Source organism: Copadichromis virginalis, linkage group LG9 (assembly GCF_057382275.1).
Source record: "Copadichromis virginalis isolate Kocher_CV1m ecotype Utaka linkage group LG9, C_Virginalis_male_GT1.1, whole genome shotgun sequence".
NCBI classification, from domain to species: domain Eukaryota; kingdom Metazoa; phylum Chordata; class Actinopteri; order Cichliformes; family Cichlidae; genus Copadichromis; species Copadichromis virginalis.
Genome location: NC_140626.1, coordinates 4,203,057 through 4,228,444, shown reverse-complemented (window position 1 = coordinate 4,228,444; position 25,388 = coordinate 4,203,057). Strand labels below are relative to the sequence as shown.

General features: G+C 42.3%; 1 protein-coding gene across 1 annotated transcript in view; it reads right to left on the bottom strand.

Annotated features, from left to right (window-relative positions):
• The window catches only part of LOC146701142 (uncharacterized), a 67,806-nt gene that overhangs the window by 14,299 nt on the left and 28,119 nt on the right, over positions 1-25,388 (bottom strand). The window contains exons 20-26 of the mRNA XM_085469300.1: positions 18,769-18,822; positions 11,310-11,354; positions 11,172-11,225; positions 7,576-7,629; positions 5,375-5,428; positions 2,911-2,982; positions 2,444-2,479 (exon numbers count right to left, since the gene is read on the bottom strand). Coding sequence (XP_085325426.1) covers positions 2,444-2,479; positions 2,911-2,982; positions 5,375-5,428; positions 7,576-7,629; positions 11,172-11,225; positions 11,310-11,354; positions 18,769-18,822 — 369 coding nt within the window. The remainder of the gene's footprint in view (positions 1-2,443; positions 2,480-2,910; positions 2,983-5,374; positions 5,429-7,575; positions 7,630-11,171; positions 11,226-11,309; positions 11,355-18,768; positions 18,823-25,388) is intronic.

Here is a 25,388-nt window from a genome sequence, read left to right as displayed (position 1 = left end):
TGATGTCCACCTGTGTACCTGTGTAAACCTCTGATGTCCACCTGTGTAAACCTCTGATGTCCACCTGTGTACCTGTGTAAACCTCTGATGTCTACCTGTGTAAACCTCTGATGTCCACCTGTGTAAACCTCTGATGTCCACCTGTGTACCTGTGTAAACCTCTGATGTCCACCTGTGTAAACCTCTGATGTCCACCTGTGTACCTGTGTAAACCTCTGATGTCCACCTGTGTAAACCTCTGATGTCTACCTCTGTAAACCTCTAATGTCTACCTGTGTAAACCTCTGATGTCCACCTGTGTAAACCTCTGATGTCCACCTGTGTACCTGTGTAAACCTCTGATGTCCACCTGTGTAAACCTCTGATGTCTACCTGTGTAAACCTCTAATGTCTACCTGTGTAAACCTCTGATGTCTACCTCTGTAAACCTCTAATGTCTACCTGTGTAAACCTCTGATGTCTACCTGTGTAAACCTCTGATGTCCACCTGTGTACCTGTGTAAACCTCTGATGTCCACCTGTGTAAACCTCTGATGTCTACCTCTGTAAACCTCTAATGTCTACCTGTGTAAACCTCTGATGTCCACCTGTGTAAACCTCTGATGTCTACCTGTGTAAACCTCTGATGTCCACCTGTGTAAACCTCTGATGTCCACCTGTGTAAACCTCTGATGTCCACCTGTGTAAACCTCTGATGTCCACCTGTGTACCTGTGTAAACCTCTGATGTCCACCTGTGTAAACCTCTGATGTCTACCTGTGTAAACCTCTGATGTCCACCAGTGTAAACCTCTGATGTCTACCTGTGTAAACCTCTGATGTCTACCTGTGTAAACCTTTGATGTCTACCTGTGTAAACCTCTAATGTCTACCTGTGTAAACCTCTAATGTCTACCTGTGTAAACCTTTGATGTCTACCTGTGTAAACCTCTAATGTCTACCTGTGTAAACCTCTAATGTCTACCTGTGTAAACCTCTGATGTCTACCTGTGTAAACCTCTAATGTCTACCTGTGTAAACCTTTGATGTCTACCTGTGTAAACCTCTGATGTCTACCTGTGTAAACCTCTGATGTCCACCTGTGTAAACCTCTGATGTCCACCTCTGTAAACCTCTGATGTCTACCTGTGTAAACCTCTGATGTCTACCTGTGTAAACCTCTGATGTCTACCTGTGTAAACCTCTGATGTCTACCTGTGTAAACCTCTGATGTCCACCTCTGTAAACCTCTAATGTCTACCTGTGTAAACCTCTGATGTCCACCTGTGTAAACCTCTGATGTCTACCTGTGTAAACCTCTGATGTCCACCTCTGTAAACCTCTGATGTCTACCTGTGTAAACCTCTGATGTCCACCTCTGTAAACCTCTAATGTCCACCTCTGTAAACCTCTAATGTCTACCTGTGTAAACCTCTGATGTCTACCTGTGTAAACCTCTGATGTCTACCTGTGTAAACCTCTGATGTCCACCTCTGTAAACCTCTAATGTCTACCTGTGTAAACCTCTGATGTCTACCTGTGTAAACCTCTGATGTCTACCTGTGTAAACCTCTGATGTCCACCTGTGTAAACCTCTGATGTCTCTGATTTCCTTGTCCTCTACTGCTCAGTGGGTAAACTGTTGTTTCTCTCCATAACAGTGTAAAGTCCTGACCCTGGTATGCAGCACCAGCTGTTTTCATCTGACATGATGCCACATAAGTAAAGCTGGAGATGTACCGCCGATTAACCAATCACGGGACTCAATGAGAGGTCAGGACCACTGACCAAAAACCTGACATTCCCCTTCCCAGGAACAACAGTATCACAACTGTTTGTTGTTCCCACTTCACGGCGATATACCACGCCACAAACAAACACATGAAACCATTGTGCTAAAATCTTTTTTTCAAAACTGGTTTTATCATAATGCTAATGCTGTAGCCAGTGAGCTGTCGGTGTAACCTTTGGCTTTTCTCTAGTTTCATGTTTCTGGCCCCGTCTGCAGAAGCAGAAGGCAGAGCGTCGCTCTCTTTGCTTTTATATTCATGTCATTGTTGTTTAACATTTATTAGCTGAAACTTTGACTTCACATTCACATATTTGAATACTGCCCCTGGGTATTTAAGTTTGCTAAAAACTATGTTGTTATGAAACAGAATGATTAACAGGGTACCTCACTTTTTCTAGATATTTTAATAACCCCGCTGCTTCATGAATTAGCATGGCACATGTGTTTTTGTTGAAAATGATTCAGAAACATACCTCTAGGCTAACGGTTGTTTGGCCCTAGAACACGATCGATGGAGCGCTGCATCACTAATGCTGTTCTTTAGTTAAGCTAAACCTACTTGTGCTGAGATGGAGCTTAGAGTCTGTGGAGTCATGATTCTCATGAAGCTGGTTAGTTTGGATGTGATTCCACACTGTGAATGAGTGTCGGGAAGAAAAGCCACCGACCGTACCTGTGCTCCTTTGGACCCAGGTTCACCTCTCTCCCCCTGATGACACAACACTGAGTGTTAGAGCACGCCCACGTTACACTGTGGCGACAGCGCGAAGACTTAACCAGAGAGAAACAACATGTCCTGTGGATTGCACACTGCGCAACAAACACAGCCGTATGTTCTGGATCAGGGCTGTTTATTGTGTCTTTATGTGTCTGGGCATCTGCTTTTGAAGTGTGAAGGACAACCTTCAGCACCATTAAAATTAATCATGCCATCTAAGCACAGTATGAATAATACATCAACAAGCATGTATTATGTTACGCTGTCAACATTTCCACAGTACAGCTTGTAAATCATGTAAGCTCCTGACAGTTAGAGCCATAAATCATTCATCAAGTGCTGCCTCTGCTGCCTTTTCAAGACTTCATTATGGACAAATAAACCATGTTTTTTTGTATGTAATTACACGAGTTGACTCTCACCTTATGACCTTTGAACCCTGGCAGACCCATGGCCCCTGGCAGCCCTGGAACGCCTGGTTCTCCACTTGATCCCTGAGAGGGTGAACATTTCAGTGATGTGGGAGAAAAGAAAAGATGCAGAGAATGTAAACCAGGTCTGTGATTGTTTGGTGTCCAGCACAGAGCCGACACATAAAGCCAGGATCTTTGGAACGTGGTCAATAAATACCTCGGGCTCCAGATAATCATCAGCGTAGGTAAACGTGGCTTATAAAGATATCTGAGCGAAGACATTTCAAGTGTTCCTTTGCTTGTGAAATTATCATTTCTAAAATGCTGAAGCAAATTGTGCTTTGAAGGATGACACCTTGGAAATAACAAAGGTACCTGTAATTAAGCAGCAAAGACAACTTGGGTTCTTTTTTTAAACGGTTGACATTTGTGGGCGTAATTCTTCAGTAACATGTTGCTTAATAAACAAGCGACATAAAAAGTGCTGCTGTCACTCAGCAGGAAGATCCAGGCTGGTGAAATAAGTACGAGCTGACAGCAGGAATGTGGGTTCATGCTGAATTATCAGACTGTCACCTTTATGTAGGCTGGAACTGCTGGAACTGGGAGATTGTGCAAATATCGTCATGTTTGCTGTATCTTTGTGTTAGGCAAACACAGATGAAACTTCACTTTATGTTGCTATTGTGTTTGAACCTCAAACACCGAATGCTTAGGTTTAGGATTAGGAAGCAAAACTACTTGGTCAGGTTTGCTTCATGCTTCAAAAACACAAATATATTATAAACATTTTCTTGTGAGTAGATTGGCCTGTTAAGTCCACAATGCAACAAGCAAAGCATGGACATGTGGATTGAGCCCTTGGTTAAAAAAAACTGGTGAAGTCGATGTCTTGTTTTAATAATATATTAATGAACTGAATTCATTTCAACACTAAACTATTCATAGACATGTGAGACGTAATCTGATGAAGTAATAAATACATTTAGCATTATTGTACAATTTTGAGTCCACTTGTGCCGCAGGACCCACCAAAGCACATTGGAGGCCTGAATATCAGGCAGTGTGTTAATGTTTATACTTGTGCAGATCAACAGACGTCTCATCTATCATCACGTTTTTGTATTTAATCTCAGCAGGAGTCTGCAGAACAGGTCATGGGGACATGTCAAAATAAGAAAACAACAAAAAGTGTTAATAGACCCAACAGCGACTAAAAAAACAGAAACATAATAGAAAATGCTTAAAATGGCCTTTTTAGCAACGCTAAGAATGACGTTATATGGCAGTGCTTAACAGAGTTACTAGACCACCTGTCATAAAAACATTCAAGAAACCCCAAATATATTAGAAGAAAAAAAGAATTGTTTAAAACTGAAAATGATATTATTTATTAGGCAAATAACAAAATGAAACCAGTAAGCAGTCCTTATTTTCATATAATAACCATAAAAGTTCATATTTTACATGCCTTCCTTTGGCTGTCATTACTGCTGGCAGCGTTTTTTGGACTTTCGATAGTATCGTTTATTATTAAGGTCCAAATAGTTCCAGGCTGTTCCCGGACGCTGGCTTGTTTGCTATCTTTGAATCCATTGCATCTCAAATCTGTGGATTCAAGTCACACTTCCATTTCCAGTGTTCCTTTTTACTGGTCAAATAGTCTTTGGAAAGCTTTGAAGTACGCTTGAGGTCATTGTCTTTTTGGTATATGTACCATGACCTTCAGTTTGAGACTAGGGCTACGTCCACACGTACACGGGTATTTTTGAAAATGGAGATTTTCCGTTTTCGTTTTAAAAAATAATCCCGTCCACACGTAAAGGCAGAAATGAAGGAAAACGCTGCTATGAACATGCCAAAGCAGCAGGTGGCGCTATATTCCTAACCATGTAGAAATGTTAGCCAATCAGAAGTCTAGAAGCCTCGGTGGGAAATAGTAAACAAAGATGGGGCATAGAAGCAGAACCAGTCGTCTGTGTGGAGGGACAGTAACTGTGTGTATATGTAAGCATTTAAACACTGCAGAGATTACAAGTAACAGTAACAGTATTGTAGAAATTCATTTCACTGAAACAATAACGTGGCGCACAGTGTGACGTCAAAAAAGGCGCACACCTTTGACGCTGCGTTTTCTCCGTTTTCTCCATTTTCCTCGTCCACACGTAAATGCAAAAACAGAGTTTTCAAAAATATCCACCCTGGCAGGCGTTTTTAAAAATCTCCGTTTTCAGTGAGCGAAGACGCCGTTTACGTGTGGACGAAAGGTGCAAACGCATAGAAAAATCGGCGTTTTCAAAAACACCTGGGTACGTGTGGACGTAGCCTAGGAGGGCATGCCATGATGCACTGAGATGCTGTGTTGGACCTTCTGGTTCATTATACCTTCAGTTTTCACTCATTGGCTCTCACTGTTTACATAAACGGCTTTTTTGTCGACATAAGCGCAACACAAAGGTAGCCCCCCACTCACCGTCAGGCCTGGTGGACCAACAGGACCAACCACTCCTGGATCTCCACAGCTCCCCTAAATGAAACACACACAACATCCGTCTGAACGTACTGCTGAGGGTCATCTGTTACCCACATTCTCAGCTCTGATGCAGTTTTTGAAGATCAAGACAGGCACAAGGGTCATGGAGGGCACATCAGTGCATGGCTGCTATTTGCATTCATATAGCTGCACATGCTGCAAAGGAGATGAGTGAAGGTGAATATAAATCACACAGCACAGTGATTCATCACAATCCTCTCAGCCAGTCCCATTACTGTTCTCGTCCCTGTTAACCAGCTGTGCTAATCAGAGTAGCACATCACAAAAGTGTCTGACTAAATTTAGAGGACAGAGAGCTTTTCCAAGCACCAGTGCTGTCAGTGCCAATGTGGGAATTTGAGTATTACAAACACTGTGCTGCTTGCAAGCACTATTTTAATGCTGCAGCTGGTCGATATGGAGTTGATTGCGCTTACTTTTATGCCGTCTTCAATCGCAGAACTGAATTAGCTGAAAGAGGTTTTATGTGCTGCACCCTCTGTTTGGAAGCTTCACCAAGCAAAACTACAAAAGTTGCTTCCTTTTTAGGAGCCTTGTGTTTTCTTAAGGATACAATGTGCATAATTTATATGACTACATTTTCACATTCACTTCACATTGTCATCCTATATTTAAAGAAATAGAGAGAAGCGTGATATTCAAACCTTTCTCAGAATCTTACAGTTTCCTGGTCATGTTTGTGCTGAAAATGTTAATGTATAAGAGGTGTGTGCTGTAGGCATCTACAGTGGCTAACAATAACACTAGCTAACACTAATATTGCTTTCCCATTGCACCTCTACTATAGTAAACACTGCCACAACTGTGCTTGAGTACAGCACAGTAACAAATGAACTCAGTCATCTGTTTAGCTTGATTGATGAATTTAAACTTAATCTTAGACCTCGCGGTCACATCCACTGGTTTCAAGCAGAACAGTGATTTGGTTATAGTCGTCTAAGCGTTCACACGGTCACACTGTGACGAGTGAGAGACGGCTCAGACTTGTGCTGTTTGGCAGGGATTTCAAATAAAATTAAATCTTTAAGTTAACGTGTAAAAGTTCCTCTCAAGGATCAGTTACTACTTTAGAAACATGGCAGCACAACATATCTGGCTTTGTGAAAGGAGAACTCAATAAATAGCTCATGCTCTGCATACTTACATCTATAACAACATGATTATGAATCTCAAACAATTCTACTAACAGATGCCCCTGAATCAATACAAACTAAGCAGACTGTCCAACCCCAGCTCCTCGTTTCTCATCACGTGTTCCTGGTATATTAAGAGGCCCTCGGAAGTTTCCAGGAATTTAATGGGGTGATGCGAAGGCAAGGAGGCCTTCACCTGCATTCACTGTGCATGTAAGCCTTTACAACAAATATACTGGGCTCTGCTTTAATGATACAAGTCTAATCTCACTGACTAATGTCTATTTATGTTGCCTTACAGATAGGTTGGCATGACCACTTTATCAAGCAGCATTTTCCTGCTCAGCACAACAGCAAAGAGGCCATTTTCACCTTGATATGCATGAAATCATCTTCTACCCCTCCTTTCCTTCCATCTTTGTGCCATGCATGCTGTGCTGAGTATACAAATTCCAAAGGGCTAGGAAATATGCATTTCAAGGTCAGAGAAATATGAACGTGTCCTCATGCCCCCTGTGCTGGTCTCTGTGAGGAGCCTCAGACTGATCTAATTTCTGAAGCTTTTTCACACAAGTTTAAAAAAAAAACAGTTTTTGATTTTGAACAATCTGGTTTGAATTTGTCTCTTTGAAATTATCCAACTTTACACAAGTGCAATAGCAATTAGGCTTGTGTAATTTGTGTATAAGCACCTAAATGAGTTCATAGTGTGAAGCCTAATTCTGCACAAATGCTTTTGCTGTAAAGAAATTTGAGTATCTGCACATTAAGAGTCAAAAGTATGAACCATCTTTGGCATTTATTCAGAAACATCTACACACTGATTCCAAACAGTTTGACTCCTGCTTAGAAAAATGCGCTTTTCTCCACGGGAACATCAAGAGGAGAGGAAGGGTGCAACATCAGAACAGGCTGAGAATAGCCAAGCGGCTGGGGAGTAGCAGGCCATTAGCATAATAACAAATTAAAAACATTCAACACACAGACCTTGGGACCATCTCGGCCAATCTCTCCAGGCGGCCCCCGGGGCCCTGGGGCTCCCTGCATGGAGACAAACATTAGGGGGAGGGGGAGCAGGATGGGGGTGAGAGAGCAAGGGAAGGAGGAGGAGAGAGAGAGAGAATGAGATGAAAGAGACAGACACAGCGCTTTGGGCTGAATGTGACAGAGTGCGTGACGGCTTAGTCAGGAGGCACTGAGGGAGAAATGAGATGGCTCAGGTCCACTCACACCAGGAACACACACACACACACACACACACAGGGCATCTACATTTGGACAGTGGTGTGCGTAAACACACACAGAGTTTGCATATTCAACAAAGCATTCTGCTGTATCAAGAGCGCAGCTTGAAGCTGTGTGTTAGCTGCTCTATCTTCCCACATGCCTTCACAACAGGAAAAAAAAACACAAATAAATTCTACCGTCCTGAAATATGCGAGACTGTAAGGGAGGAACAGGCAGCAGAGCTCTTTTATTAACAGTCAAGATAGGAAAAGGCAAAAAAATACCCAATACACTTATCGCTGTTACTGCTGATTCGTGTGTCTGCAGATACAGGCTGCAGAAACGGAGCTGGAATTGATCTGTTTCTAACTCTGTTATGTGTTATGCTATTCCAGTAAATATCTGTTTATTGTCAAATAGAAATTTGATGTTTTACTTTGTATTATTTAAGTTTCTCCATATATTCTGGATCATCCATTGAATGTAAAAAGCAGTGATTGCACGTGGATATGCTGATGTCACAAAACCAACTCCCAAAATTTGGGATACTTTGTAAAATGCAAACATGATGGGTGCATTGGGGGTGATTTTAGTTATGTCGCAATCCGCATCCTTCGGGGGCCATCAGCTGTCAGCTCAGAGTTACTGTGTGTTTGCAGACAAATGTGAAAATCTAGTGTCAACCCTGCAACTCTGCTCGCAACCAGAACAAGGAGGTTTTTGGTGCAGCACCTTCTGTGCAAAGATTTTGTCCAGCAAGCCAGCAACCTCCAAAACCAGTGCCCACCAGTCAGGGAATGACATTTTTCTTTTGGAACATCTCAAATATTATCCCCACCTGGCCAGTGGGAAAGAATGCAGGCTTAAGGTACTTCACCTGTCACAACCAGAGGCTACCTGAATGTATTTACTTATCCAGCAAGTTGGAGGAAACACATGACTGTACATGATATATAAGGAGCCAAAGCACAAACAGGCACATTGGAAATGCCAAACATAATGGGTGTCAACTGGGTCAGCTAACAGTAAGTTTGAAATCTCTGTATATTTTATAATCACAAGAATGTATGTGGTTGCCTAGTTACAAGGGGTGGCTCATCCCGCCCACACACTTTCCTCCTCCCTCTTGACTCAGTGTGCGTGTATTTGTGTGTATATGTGTTGTGTGTGTCAGATAAGTCAGAGGCCCACTGCAGGCATAACGTCATAGCTGGGTTCTGTTGTACTGACACAAATAGGAAGAGGAGGATGAAGACTCAAAGATGAAGCTGGTGGTTGTGGAAAGGTGACCTTTGTGCAGCCTCACATTGTAGAGCAGTCTGCAAAAAACAGACCAATGCAGAAAATATCTGCCATTAATCTCATGTCTGATTCAGTTTTCTGCAGTGTAGATGTGTCCTTAGGTCTCAGCGCGATTCACTGAGACCCTCCCTCACTCCAGCTGTACTGTCCCACTCTGGCCATAGGAGGGTGACAAAGCTGTGAACAACGTGTCCAGCCATTATCACTGAGCAGCGTGTGCTCTCCAGGCTCTGCTGTAATTGCATTTCTCTGTGTGTAATCTTGTTTACCAGAGGGGGGGTCTCCATACTGTGTGTACAGCTATAACCCACAGCACATGCTGGTCTGACTTTTGGTCTACAGCAACAGGCACTTGCAGCTTTAATGATATTGCCAAATAAATCAGTGAATGGATTCATAAGGATCCGTGGCTAAATTAATGATCTCATTATGAGCTAACCACAGGGACGGCCGTGTTCTGGAGATGGCACACATAAAACTGCACAAAGACTCATTCTGAGTCCGAAATATTTTGTTTTGCAGACACATATGGTGAAAAAATGATGTTGGATACTGTGATTCTACACAGCAAAATCTCCAGTGTTAAATTAGCACTGGAAAATAACTCAAAATGTTAGAAATATTCCAGTGTTAGAAAATCAGCACTGCTCTTTGTTAGTCATTGTTAATCTTCAAAACTGACTAGGTTACTTTTAAACATATAACACTGTCAAAAGTGTTAATTTAACACTCAACAGTGTTGTATTTAACACTTAGAGGTGTGGACCCATATAGACACTCTCCAGTGTTAATTTAACACTGGAGATTTTGCTGTGTAAAAGTAGGAGCCTCTATAGACGAGAGAAAAGCTAAGACAAATGTTTTGCTGTGATTGCACTTTTACAAAGTAGTCTAAGGAACTATGTTCACTGTGGTATTAATATCTTAAACTCTGAGGTTTGCAACCCTATATTTTTAAAAGAACAGCAATAAGGTCTTTTTCTGTAAGAATACTAAACAGCTGTTGATGTGTGTCAGTTTAAATGATTAGAGCATTTATCCCCTAATTGCCAAAACTTTGGAGAATAATTTTATATATGGTGTATCTCAGCGGTCCCCAACCTTTTTTGCGCCATGGACCGGTTTATGGCCCACAATATTTTCATGGACCGGCCTTTAAGGTGTCGCGGATAAATACAACAAAATAAAACTAGTACCGGTACCGAAAAAAAGAAGATTTATTCATAACACACGTGAACAGACCCAGGAAAACAGAGTCAACGAGAAAAACGATAACAAAATCACGCTGAACACCGATAAAAACCCTGAAAACCATACATTTCACACCTGAGCCTCAACTCTCACGGCCCGGTACCAAACGACTCACGGACCGGTACCGGTCCGAGGCCCGGGGGTTGGGGACCGCTGGTGTATCTGACATCCTTGTGTTGGTGTTGTTCCTGCATCATTTTATTAACCACCAGGGTCAACATTGCAACTAACCAATCATGTTGTTGTTGCAATTTTGCGTGAGGAAAAAATGTGTTTATATAAAATTAACTTCTGCAACAAATGGTAAGCAATCAAGTTACTGTTGCAGGTGACATTTGTCATGCTGGTTTGCTAGTGATAGCTTTTAATAGCATTAGCTAGCTTCTGGGCTAATGCTAACTCAGAATACTCAGACAACTTGATTGATCAGTTGCAAAGTTGATCCAGTAGCCCATACGGAGAGGGTCATCACTGACCTTAACATGCATCAGGTTTCAAGTGAACATATTAAAGATAGCATTCAAGCTAACATCTACCCCTTTATAAGGAATTTTTGTGTATTTGGCGTATTCAATCAGAAATCTTAGAAGAGCTTTAAAGGCAGAATGCATGCAAGGGACTTTTTTTAAAAGCTGTAGTCTCTGAAACCTTTTTATTTAACGTGGCTACCCTAATCATATCCCTCAGTGATTTATTGGGCGACCTGAGGGATGTTCATTAGTTAACAATGTCCTAATTTGCTGTGAATACTTGAAGAAACATTTTAAAAAGTGGAAGCAAATGAAAAGAGATGTCATACTAACCAGTGTTCCCTTTATTCCAGGGGGACCTTGTGGGCCAGGCAACCCCTTTTCACCCTAAATGCAAGAACACAAGAAATGAGTTAAGGTCACCAACTTGTGTCACCAACAGTTCTGACACGAGTTAGTTTCAGAGTTTACCAGAGGTACCTGTTGACCTGGTTCACCAGGAGGTCCCCGCGCCCCCTGTGGATTACAGTAACAGAAGGACATGATTACATAAAGCTGTATTTAGTCTTCAGCTCAGCTTCAGTGAACTGCATTTTATTTTTGTTCAAAACATTGACATGCAAAGCTAATGTGACAATGATGTAGTAACTGTCTACAGATGTCAAATAAAGATCGAGTTTATATTTGAAACTGTGAAACGGTGGGAGCCAGTGTCTGATGATGAAATATGGGCTTTGTTATGACAGTTTTCTAAATAATTCCACTGCTGCTTCACTAAATATGTAAATTGTATAGCGGACATATATATTGCTCCAAATGTTCCTGTATTCTCACCATCTTAGTGATTCATCATCACTGGCTTTGAAAGTTTAGCTTGAAAATCGTGTGTCATCAGAAAGAGCAGCTGACAGAACGTTCGCCTTGAGCTCCGTCTGTTAGACTCTTTTTGTTAAAGCCTTTGCAGAATGAGTGAGAGCTCCAGACCGAGCGGGCGAACAGATCTTGAATAGAGAACTTTTTTTGTAAACTGCTGTTTCAGAGATCAAACGTAAGCTGTCCAGCTCAAATAAGGTTCTGCTGTTGTCAGTCATAGAGTCAGCTGTGTAAAATAAGGCTGATAAATGTGGACACAGGCAGGTGTGTGACATACAGGCTTTGATTCAGAGACAACATCAGGGCCATCTCATCAAAAACACATCCTGTTTGCTTCCTGTCGTCTTTCCTAATCTTTCTACGTGGAAGTGTTTTAGTATTTCAGCAACTGGTTTAACTCTTTCCCAATAAAGACCACATTAGACAATAACTTTAACAGGCATTCAAGAGAGAAAGAGTTAAGGTACCAATAAGATGGCCAGGGAGACAACAAGTACTCTAACCTTAAAACCAATACATAAACACAAAGAGTGAAGCGGGTCCTGCATTAGAACATTCATCATTCTCATCCATCTTTCAACAATGCCGCGAGCCTGAAACACCATCATACTTTCACCTTGAAGTGAGCAGAGGGCCAAACAGGGAAAGGGTGGAATGACAGATGGACTGAGAGACAAGAAAAGTGCTGCAGCACAAACAGCTTTGATATATCGCAGGTGCACAGAGATTAGATTCATATGTTAGTAACCACAGCTCTAATCTCACAGCTGGAACAGGAAAAACAAGCCGATACCACATAGAGACATGTTGGAGAATCACGCCTAACTTGCAGCATGGTATCGCACTCGTTTCCTCAAGGATAGCATCGATTTCAGTGTTGTACCAAGTTCTGTTTCAGATGAACCTTTATGATGGAGACATTCATGTTTTTGTACTTGACAGGTCTTCCTTTGATTAAAGGTCAAACACTGGGTACAACAGTACTGCCTGTACTTGCATATCGCTCTGTAAATATATGAATAAAATGAATGAATATCATTTTAGAACAGACGTTGGCATCTAGAAAAGGACCTAAAGCTGGATTCTGGGGTAGTGGAGCTGAGTAACACCGACGGTCAGGTCACCAAACTGGGAGGATGAGTTTGGTGAATCAGGAGGAGGAGAGTGAAGCACGTTACTCTTTAACTGTTGACCTGATGGTTGGTTAGCAGAACTATTTCTTATTAGGAGCCAGATTCATTTAAGCATGTGACAAATTACTTTGCTTTTGACTTCACATGGCTTCACATTCTGACCACACAGAAGCTCAGAGAAGCTTTGCATGTCTAATAAAGAGTTTTTAGCAAAGTTCCAATAGATTTTAATGAAAGCATCCTATAACTCACAAACAATCCTATTTATTCAGCCAAAGAAGACTAAAGAAAATCACCTTGAGCCCAGCTGTCATCACTAAAGATCTTATGTGTCTATAGCTAGGACTGTGTGGTAATCAGACAGCTTAACATGGACATGGAGACAGTTCTGTGCAGGACCTCTGTTACAAGGCCATAACTACTGGGACAACACAGCATGGTAAAACTACTTACAATAATAAAACCTACATTCACCAGCCTTGCATGTGTAAACCAGCTTGATCGGAAAGAGAGGGTTTGGCTTTGGGAAGCAGTGGGGAGCTGTTCAGCACGCGATACTGCCTGCAGTGTGCGCTCACTTGTAAATGTGGGTATCCACTGCAATAGACTTTTTTGCAAGCAATGCATCAGCAAAATGCTACTTGGTGTCTGGATATCAGCACGTGCAGCTGTGGAAAAACTAGCTTCACACTTTGTGTGTATATGTGTCCTGTTAAAAAGTGGAAGTGTGTGTGGTTGTGGGGTATGGCAGTGATGAGTTTTACCACTCATTTACATTTACAGACGTAGGATGTAGAAGTGCAAACATGAGGAGCTACAGGATGTTACAGCAGCCTGAGATTGTTTTCAAGGAAACTTGTAAACTTCCCATATAAATAAACCCGAGTGTATTTCTGTCTGCCTCACTGCCTCATATAAAAGTATATTCAAGCTACAAACACGCCCAATTTGTAAATTAGTACTACATGGTAATCCATTACACCTAACTCTGCAATACAGTCACTAAAGTCCATAAAATGGCAGTAAGATTGTTTGTATGTGTGTTTCTGTTGGCTCTAAAATGAAAATAAAAAGGGCTCATTCTGGTGTTTCGCTGTTGTGGAGCTGGAATTTATATTTAATACATGGATTTGAGCAAGTAGGAAAAAAACGATTAAAGAAAAAAGATCAAAGGGCGATGTACGCCGGCTTTAATTCGGAAATATGGCTCAAGCTTCAAAAAAACTGGCTCCCATAGGAGACTGCTGCATGAAACAGACAGCAAACAACACAAGCACACATGAAATATGCACCTTAGTAAGTATAAATCTAAATGACGTGTTATAAAACAAACATGTATAAACAGAATTTGGGGTGAAAATATGAATAAAGTGCTGTAAACCAGCATTTTTTCTAATTAGCAAAAGGGGCCAAAGCAGCGGCTGAAAGTGGACTTTTCATTTTTCATTTGTTCGTGAGAGATGACCCACAGCTCCTTGGATCGCTGACCTCAGTGAACACTGTTCTGATGTCTTTCTGGGCTCAAGTACTAATTTCATGTTCTTTTTCACATCTTGGCCATTAGCAGAGCCAGAAAGGAGCAGACACCCGGAATGGCTAACCGAAGGTCGGACGGTCCTGATCCCCAAGGACCCCAAGAAGGGACTGGTCCCCTCCAACCAGTAACCTGCCTCAGTACTACATGGAAGCTCCTGTCAGGCATCATATCGGCTAAGATGAACAGGCACATGGGTCAATACATGAGTGGGACACAGAAAGGAATTGGCAAGAATACCAGAGGCGCAAAACACCAGCTACTGGTAGACAGAACAGTCAGCCAAGACTGCAAGACCAGACTGACCAACCTGTGCACTGCCTGGATTGATTACAAGAAGGCCTATGACTCAATGCCCCACAGCTGGATACTGGAATGCCTAGAATTGTACAAGATCAATGGGACCCTAAGAGCCTTCATCAGGAACTCAATGGGGATGTGGCGTACAACACTAGAGGCCAACTCCAAGCCCATAGCACAAGTCACCATCAAGTGCGGGATCTACCAAGGAGATGCTCTGTCCCCACTGCTGTTCTGCATAGGCCTGAACCCCCTCAGTGAGATCATTAACAAGACTGGCTACGGATACCGACTACAGAACGGAGCAGTTGTCAGCCACCTCCTGTACATGGATGACATCAAGCTGTATGCCAAGAGTGAACGAGACATCGATTCACTGATCCACACTACCAGGCTATACAGCAATGACATTGGAATGTCGTTCGGACTGGAGAAGTGTAGTCGGATGGTAACAAAGAGAGGGAAGGTAGTCAGAACTGAGGGGATTGAACTACCAGAAGGCAATATTGCAGACATAGAGGACAGTTACAAGTACCTGGGGATCCCGCAGGCAAATGGGAACCATGAAGAGGCCGCTAGAAAGGCTGCAACCACCAAGTACCTGCAGAGGGTCAGGCAAGTCCTGAGGAGTCAGCTGAATGGTAAGAACAAGATCCGGGCCATCAACACGTACGCCCTGCCCGTGATCAGGTACCCTGCTGGGGTAATAGGCTGGCCAAAGGAGGAGATAGAAGCCACTGACATAAAGACAAGAAAGCTCCTTACCATGCATTGAGGGTTTCACCCCAAGTCCAGCACCCTGAGGCTGTACGCTAAGCGGAAGGAAGGGGGCCGGGGACTGGTGAGTGTCAGCACCACAGTCCAGGATGAGACAAGGAACATCCAAGAATACATTGGGAAGATGGCCCCAACTGACCGAGTGCTCAGTGAATACCTCAGGCAGCAGAAACCCAAGAAAGAGGAGGGAGACGAGGAACCATCATGGAAGGACAGGCCCCTGCACGGTATGTACCACCGGCAGATAGAGGAGGTGGCTGATATCCAGAAATCCTACCAGTGGCTGGACAAAGCTGGACTGAAAGACAGCACAGAGGCACTAATCATGGCAGCACAAGAACAAGCTCTGAGTACAAGATCCATAGAGGCTGGGGTCTATCACACCAGGCAAGACCCCAGGTGCAGGCTGTGTAAAGATGCCCCAGAGACAATCCAGCACATAACAGCAGGGTGCAAGATGCTAGCAGGCAAGGCATACATGGAACGCCATAACCAAGTGGCAGGCATAGTGTACAGGAACATCTGTGCCGAGTATAACCTGGAAGTCCCTAGGTCAAAATGGGAGATGCCCCCAAGGGTGGTGGAGAATGACCGAGCTAAGATCCTGTGGGACTTCCAGATACAGACGGACAAAATGGTGGTGGCTAACCAACCGGACATAGTGGTGGTAGACAAACAGAAGAAGACGGCCGTAGTGATCGATGTAGCGGTTCCGAATGACAGCAATATCAGGAAGAAGGAACACGAGAAGCTGGAGAAATACCAAGGGCTCAGAGAAGAGCTCGAGAGGATGTGGAGGGTGAAGGTAATGGTGGTCCCCGTGGTAATCGGAGCACTAGGTGCGGTGACTCCCAAGCTAGGCGAGTGGCTCCAGCAGATCCCGGGAATAACATCGGAGATCTCTGTCCAGAAGAGCGCAGTCCTGGGAACAGCTAAGATACTGCGCAGGACCCTCAAGCTCCCAGGCCTCTGGTAGAGGACCCGAGCTTGAAGGATAAACCGCCCGCAGGGGCGTGCTGGGTGTTATATATATATATGTTAGGGGTGCAACGATACTCGTATCGATATTGAACCGTTCGATACAGTGCTTTCGGTTCGGTACGCATATGTATCGGACAATACAAAATGTTTTATTTATTTTATCAACTTTCCTTCTGACGATGCTGTCTGTTTTGAGCGCTCAGTGGATCTGCGCTCGACAGTGCAGCCTAGGCGGAGTAGTCGAACGCAGATTCACTGAGCGCAGGGCAAGCTAGCGAGACAGAAGCTAAGCTCGTTGCAACATGGCAAATTGAACCTCCCCCACCCTCATTCAGATCTGGCCTTTGGAACTATTTTGGTCTTCATGTGACGTATGACCCTGAAGGTAAGCGAGTCATGGACTAAAGTAAAACAGTATGTTGGATGTGCCACGCAATGCTCAATTACATGGGTGGGAGCTAGTGCGTTAGCGCAGTTAGCTCGTTAACGTGTTGACGCCGTCCAGCCCCATGCACAGGGCGATCGGCGGTAGCTCGTTAACGGAGATTTGCGTGTTGTGGCGTTAACGTCATTTCAACGAGATTAACCTGAAAGCACTAGTGGGAACACAACGAATATGACTGCACATTTACTCCGACATCATCCTAGTGCAAAGACAAGTGGAAGCAGACAAAAACAACAAGCATGCTACTAACTTTACCCGAGTCATTTAGACAGCTGTTTAATATGCTGCTGAGAATACAGCCCAGAAGAAGCGTATAGTATAGCTTTTATTTTGGAAAGAGACATTTCTCTGTAATAAACTCTCTTTTCCAAAGATGAGTGATTCCTCAATCAGATACAGGGCTCGCAATGCAAATATATGTCAATGCTTTTGCATTCTTTTGGAAATGTAGCTGGGTAATTATGTCATTGGCATCGGTGAGCCACTGTCAATATGTGACATATTGAAATCGCGTTTGAATTTGCGCTTGTTTTTTTGCTTTCACTTTGCAATCGCGCGAACTGTGTATAGAAAGCGACAGCACTGATTGGTGAGTGATGATAATTTGTGCACCAATTCCTCTGACATCGTCTTATTAATCGTTAGCTTACTATGCAAACATGACAAGTGAAATCTCCCGCAGCTTAAACATGTGAGAGGTTGATCGCGCAGAGAATCGCTGAGCTTTATGTGAGTGTGTGTGTAAAAGCAGCAGGATATATATTTCAGTTCTGCTGAGCCAAATAAGACAGGTCAGGGTGAAGAAGTGACAGCCAAAGAAAAGCTTACCGCAAAACGGAAAAGTTATGACAAATCAGACTATAAGGCAAAAAGAAAGTGCAGCTTTATGGTTTCATGGACAAAATAATTTCTGTGGCTGCAATATGACGAGCTAAATAACCAGGTGTACACATAAGTGGTCCGCAGGTGCGCATTCGCTGTCAAAATAAAAAACGCGCACAAGATAAGAAGTTGCAACGCGTGTTTGCGTACATAAGATTTTCTGGAGGAGGACAGACATTTGTTTAAAACTCTTAAAGATGTCGAAGAAGCTCCTTTAAGCAATTACTGTGATGTTCCTCCACCTCCAAAGAAATGTCAGGAGTCCGAACCACAAAAGAAGCGCGTATTCTCGGAAAAGTAGTTGCACCGTGACACCAAAGTATCAAACCGAACCGTGAATTTTGTGTATCGTTGCACCCCTAATATATATATATATACATATATATATATATATGTATATATATATAATGCTGGAACACTTTTCTGACTCAGTTTGTGAGTGAAGCTCAAGGTATTTTCTGAAGCTGCGTCAAATCTAACCTTCAATTTGTTGTAAAAAATTATCGATTCTGTTGAGTTTAACTGATTCTTTTACACAAGAGTTTGTATCCAGGATGGACTGCTCGATGAGAAATATATTCAACATTAATCAATGAGATGCAGTAAATCTGTTCGGTAATTGGATAAAAGACTTTTTATTGGGAGAAAGTGACTTCCACAATGAAGTGACTGCCCCCGTAAAATAGATGAGTAACCTGACTGCTCCCTGTTCAAGCACAGAGCTTTAAAACAGCTTTTACCATCTCCTGTTTCCTGGTGTGTGTGTGTGTGTGTGTGTGTGTGTGTGTGTGTGTGTGTGTGTGTGTGTGTGTGTGTGTGTGTGTGTGTGTGTGTGTGTGTTTACTAGCAGCGTTTAAAAGGCTGCAATTAATTTCAGCTCTGGTATTAATGTCCTGATTGCACTTTCCTTCAAAACTTTACGTGTCAGTTTAAAATCAACAACAGCACTGACTTAACTGTTTATGTACAAATACATATTAATGCATGAAATCATTATCAACTCACCGGGGCACCTTGAGCTCCAGCAGCACCAGTTGGCCCAGTATCACCCTTCTCTCCCTGTGGACACAACAGACATGTCAGACATTAACTGGATACCGCCTCATCCTGAAGTCTACAGTCCTGACAAAAAATGCATCAAACTTGTAGCCTAAGCAAAAATAATGTATTCCAGCGCTTCCAGCCTGCAAACACAGGAGATATACTGTTTCACCTAAACATCAGGACTTCATAGCACCTGGAAAAATAACGTTGACGTGTAGAATCTGTGGAATCCCCATTTAAGAAGAGCAACCAGTCATGAAAGATGTCTGTCTAGCTTGCATCTTCATAAAAGTATCTGCTTTTGTATTTTATGTAAGCTCCACAAAGAGAAATTATATGTATCTGTGCCACTTGAGTGTGAGAGAACTGCTGGGAATTGTTATGTCGTGGTAGCGGCTCTGTATTGACGCACTTGTGCAGCGTGTCCTGTGGTGAGATCTCGCACTGAGCCCACTTCTTGTTAAAACAAAAATATAAGGCAACAAACAAACACATTTGTAAACCACAACACAACGTGCATATAAAGTTTTAGCCATCTGCAAGACAGCAAAGTCCTCCGAGACCACTCTATACCGTGTTTGTTGACTGTGTGGTATGTGAACTGGTTCCAGCGTGGACCGCTCTAATACACTGGCAACGGCAATGAACATGCGAAACAAGCTGTAAAATGTATTCTGGTGCTGCAGGCCAGTCATTTGTGAAGATTTGATGCTGCTTTGCCTGCTGAGCAAATGTATGAGAAAAGAATTTTTCAGATTTTTAAAAGAGCAAAAAAAAGATTATGAAACCCAAATATACTAAAAGCTTTTCTTCAGCCTTTGGTTCGATGTTATGAGTGTGTTTGAGTGCTTTGATGTTACTTGAATCCAGTGAACATCATATTAAAAACTGATGGTTTCCTCTTTCTCATACATATTCTCTTTTTTCCTGCACAATGTGTTTTGTTCATCTACACACAAAGATCTTACTGTAGGCCTTCTTCTTTTGAAATTGGTTACAAATAAACACTTTTATACAAGTGTGCACACTGTGTGTTTACTGTGTGAGACCAGTGCATGTGTTGGGGAGGGCTCCAGCAGTGGATTGGTGCTCTAATACAGGACAGTATGCAGAAACATAAACTGTATTTCGATGGTAGTTGTTCTCTTTTGTTCCACTGTTTCTGTCAGTGTGACTTTTTCTTCTTTGTATCCTGGGCTCGTGGTTTTGTTTCTTTCCTCTGTGGATTTCCTGTTGTGCATCTGCAGCACCTTTTGTTCACAAAGTAAGTTTTGCTAAAGATTTTTTTTAGGTTTCACTTGATAGAAAAAAATCTTAAACAGCAAAGGATAAACAAAAAGAGAAAATGATTGGCACCAACTATGTGAGTTTGAAAAATATGCACCTCCAGTCATGTTAAATAACAAAGCACCCTTCTTTAAACTTGTCACAACATAATAAGAAAAAGTAACCTGGCACTTGGCAGGTACAACCTCAGAAGAACTACAAAGTATGACATATTACTCCATGTCATTTTTTTCTCTGCCAAAAATTAGACCACAATGTGGAAGCGCTGTGTGAAAAACTAAGTACATTATAGAAATGAAGAAGCAGCCAGGTGCCTCTAACCAGATCAAATCAGCGAGGAGGACCACCTTTATAAAAGCACAAGTTTTGCTGTTTGCAGTATACAAAACAAAACCCCATACTGACGATTCGTCACGGCCCGAGACGTGTCACAGTAACGCGAAAGGTGCCCTTCCACATTACGAGATGCTCCGGATTCTTAATTGAAGCGCTTCCCGTTATTCACTTAGCAGCTTTCTATTACAGCCCTAACCCTAACCTTACATTTATAGATCCCTTCTAATACGCTCTCATGCCTCGGATCATATCGACGATTTGTCACATAGCGTCGGTATGTTGCATGTTGGGATGAGAACATGGGGAGAATTCAGGCATACCACAGAGGAAAGACAAGATGTTACTGTGGCTGCACGTCCGTCTGCGTGGGGATATAAGTCCATTTCCCAACAGTTTGATTTCCATCATTCGACAGCGAGAACGTGGCAAACATTCTTGACAGCTGCCAGTCTTCTCAGGAGTGGATGTTCCAGTAAATTCACCCCAAGGCCAGACTGTGCAATGCTTGGAAAAACTGCAACAAACCCAAGAGCAAACTGAAGCATGAGTGACCTTTTCAATAATACGTTAGCTATAAAGAAAAAGGATTTGATGTCAGCTGTCTGCTGCAGATGAAGAAAACAATGTGTCTGCATCATCCGAACAGTGAAAGAAGGGTGAGCACGTAAAGTGAGCCTGACAGTAAACTGCAGCGCTCGCACTTAATAATAGATGACCAACTAAAATCGTAAATGAAGCTAACAATAGCATTAGCACCCCCGGAGCTCAGTTGTCAGATTAGATTCTTGCTCTTGGAAATAAATTATAACATCTTCGAATATTTATACCGATAAGCCAAAACCTTCTGAGCATTTTGTAACGAGGGCCCGTTTCAAAGTCTGGGATATATTAGCTGAGGGGTCGGCTCAGAAGAAACGGGCAGGTGTAAAAACCAAAGTCATTTGGACAAGAGCCAAAGTGATATAGCCAGACGACTGAATCAGAGCATTTCAGAAGTGCTTGTGCGGTCAGCCTGATCCACAAAGGACACTGAGAGGTCTTGTAGAGTCAACAGATGTGTGACAACAGCAGCATGTTAACAACAGTGGAAATAATTTACTGTACAGCATTCACCGTAGCTCTTAGCTGAAACAGCTAACAAATATCTATCTTTTTTATACAGACCTTTAAAGGACAGTTGTATTACCTTAGTAACCAGCTGACCATCTAATCTAATTAAATAAATTACATTTATTTCTACAAAGAGCTGCACAGGCGCCTAAAAATCATTTCGAGGATGTTTTGCTATATTCCATCATATTTATGCAACCTTTATTCAACCTTCTCACATAGCACCTAATTGCTTGTTTGGTCCTAAAATATCTTTTCCTTTTCCAGTTACAAAGAAAGTCCTGTGCGGTAATGTTCGCTGACATATTAAGCCAGGCCTTCTTGTTAACCTCAGCTCAGCAGCGCCTAACTTCAGACCTGGGTACTCTGCGGGGCTTCAAGTATGACAGTTTGAGGTGTGAAACATTTCTCTCGTGTTCGAGCTCTGTGCTGAACACAGAGGTTACCGGGTCCCTAAGATACAGTATATTTTGAGTGCACGGTTATGAAAGTTGGCAGTGAGGAAACAACTGAATTAGCTCTCTGTTGCATCTGTTTTCTTTTGAAGTGTCTCGCCGCACTACGCACATAAACCCATAAGAGCAGCAGACCTCATAATTACACAGCCAAGACGCCCACCACAGCCCAATAAATGACAAGATGACATAAATCTCTGGGTGTCTAGAACAAGAGAAAATAGACAACACACAGAAGCTGGCCTGACACGGTCCTTTTATGTAAGCACACTAATCCGGCACTTCACCCTGCCTCCCGCTGTTAAAGACTGAAGAGCCAGTGACAAGTTGATATCTCTGAGCTAAACCGAACTTAGACACATAATATTTGTAGATTTGAAAGAAAAAGTCTGTAAGAGATAAAGGCAGCAAGCACAAGAATGTAAGAACACGCTGTGTCTGACCACATCTTTTTATAGGAGAGGATCACTGAGGGCTGGGGGTGGGTAGAAGCCCAAAACGTAGTGGTGATGTACTTCAAGCAACAACAAGAGCTGGTGAATGAATGAGGGAAAGATGTGACTGAAAAAGCAGATTTAAGTCTTGATTGGCCAGCTGATCTGCATGTCAAACATAACCAATGATCGTGAGCAGTTTGAGCATCTGACCAGCACCTTGGTACTGCTTCAAAGTATGGAGCATAACCAGATTACAGGCATTCTGGCCTGAAACTCCTTCTGAAATCCACTAGGAAGGCCTGGGAGGAGCAGCTAGAAACAGTTTACCTGGAGGGTCAACTACTGATCCTTTCTGTTAAAAGGTTCCAGTTGAAGTAATTTTATCTGATAAGGATTCCTCCTGACTTCCCTTTAGTGATTTCCTGAGCACATCCAACTGAATGGAGACCATGCAGCATAACCAGAAAATGCTGGTATGATTGCATATCCCGGGAATGCTCCGGGATCCCCCATGATGCTCTTGGGAAGCCTTTCATGTTGTATCAGATGTTCCCCTGCTGATGCATACAGTAGTAATAACAGATTTAGAGCTATCTGGATCTTTCTCCAAACCCTCAACCACCCGTCGTTGTACTGGAGAGAATTCAACAACGAGCAGCATCACCAGGTGCAGCTCATTGCTTGTTGGCTTTCCCTATCATACGTCTTACACTAAAAGGCAACTGTAGTTGTAAGGTAGCAGAGTGTATATGAAACTGTACTGACAATCTCTAAAAGTACAGGAATTTTCAAATCTGGACCAATAACAAAGCTAAAACTACTTGTATGGCCAGATACCAGTAGGTTAGCTAAGATAACAGTTCATCAGCTGTGTAGCTACAAACTGAAAAAACCCAAGAGTTGGGATGAATGATTAGTGGCTACTTTATTCCAGAAAGCATTTCCACTTGCATATTCTCAAAGTTGGTGGAGTCTAAATATTCTGTATAAGGGAAGCATCTCATTTTCCTTAAATGAATAAACAGCACCCATACTCCCCATATTTACCACAATTAATCACCTCATTAAACAGCTTAATGCGTGAGTTGCAACAGTTCGGTGTCGTTGAGGAGGTATTTAACTGTGTGGCAACATGTGAGGACTTCTTTCAGTCACACTGGGGTAGTGTAGTTTATTTCCTACAGACTTTGGTAACTGACTGTAGTAAAGTAAACACTGATTAGCAAGCTGCACGGCTATTTCCCACAAACACAGATACTTGTTTATTAGTGCTAAGTAGTGCAGCAAACTTAGCAAAACTGAAGCAGAAACTTCTTGGACAGTCTGTGAGATAATGTCATTAGAAATGCTCCAAAAGCCACCAACCCAGCCGAGGCTTCACTTATCTCATTCTGTCCGCTTGGATGAGGTATTCCTGCCAACTCCATGCAGCACTGCCTTTGATGTTGCTGGATAAGTAGCTCTCATACTTTAGCTAAAACTTGCTTCTTGTTACATTTTTTGCTTCACTCTGAGCTGCTGCCTGCTTTGCTCTGTGTGTAGGTGGAGGGACACACACACATACATCTTTGAGAGGATAATCACAGAGTATTCCAAATTTAGTCATAGCAAATAAGTGTCAGTCCTTTAACTGCATGTCAGCCCACTGCTTTTCATTCGGGCCCCCTGGTAACCTCTTTTTTTGATTAGGAAAACTAAACAAAAAAGTACCCTACATGCTGTTGGGATGCCTTTTCTTTAGGCTTCTGAAGTGGATTTCCTCTGAAAATTGAGGTAGTTACTGAAGCTCCTGTTCCTCACAGCCACATTTTACACATATATGTGTGTGCGCGCACACACACACACACACATCAGGTGTTGCTATCCTAGTGGGGACATCTGAAGCAGAAGTGAAGCAGTCTCCTAGTGGGGACTGCTTCACTGAGTGAATGGGTCAAATGCAGAGAAGAATTTCCCCACGGGGATCAATAAAAGTGTACATTATTATTATTATTATTATTATCTCATTGACATAATGCCCTAGCCGCTTACCCTAACCATCAAAAATGAATGCCTAACCCTGACTGTTACCCTAAACCTACACAGCAAATCCAGCATGTCCAAATTAACACTGTCGGATTTGATTTCAACACTATTAAAGTGTCTATATGGGTCCACACCAGAGAGTGTTAATTTAACTCTTTTTGGAGAGTTGGTACGTTAACTCTGATTTAGTGTTAAACACCAAATCTGTCTGGAGTTGATAATTTAACACTTGGTGTTAAGAGTTTATATATTAACTCTCAAAGAGTATTTTAGTTTAACTACGTAAGAGTTATCTTCCAATTCATTCTAAAAAGCGGGAATTTTACTGTTCTGAACTTCTAGAAATTTCTTTTGGAAATAAACATTTACTAAAAAGATGCAATGGTTTTTGAAAAACATTTATTCTGAACTGTGCACCACAATTTCAAAACATTTTCTGAAAGATGTAACAGTGTACATGTTCTCACTTTCATTAGAATTTTGTTTATCAAAAGGTCTGACATGGTAAATGCAAATAACAGCATTCTCATCACTTATTTCTTCAATACAATATGCATGTCCTTCATTCATCCCTTTGTGGAACTTCAACGCACTTCTGCTCTCCCCCATATTCCATCTTCACAAGCATATCCTGTGTGGAGATTGAATAAAAATTAGTTGACACTAATTAACGGCACAAATAATCCAGTAAACAATTGCAGCACAGTTAAAAAAAAAAAAAAAGGAATCCTCTTTGAGCCATTACTTGTGTAAAGTATTTTCCCAAAAGACAAGGACACAGGCAACAGGTAATACTGAACTAAATGTAAAACCTCAACTTTTTTCATTTTTACCTAAACCGTGTGCACAAAACTCTGGAGGGATCTATGCTAACGTAGAATCCAGTCAGGACGTCTGCTACTGCTGTTTGCTCGCTTGTTTGTTTTTTATG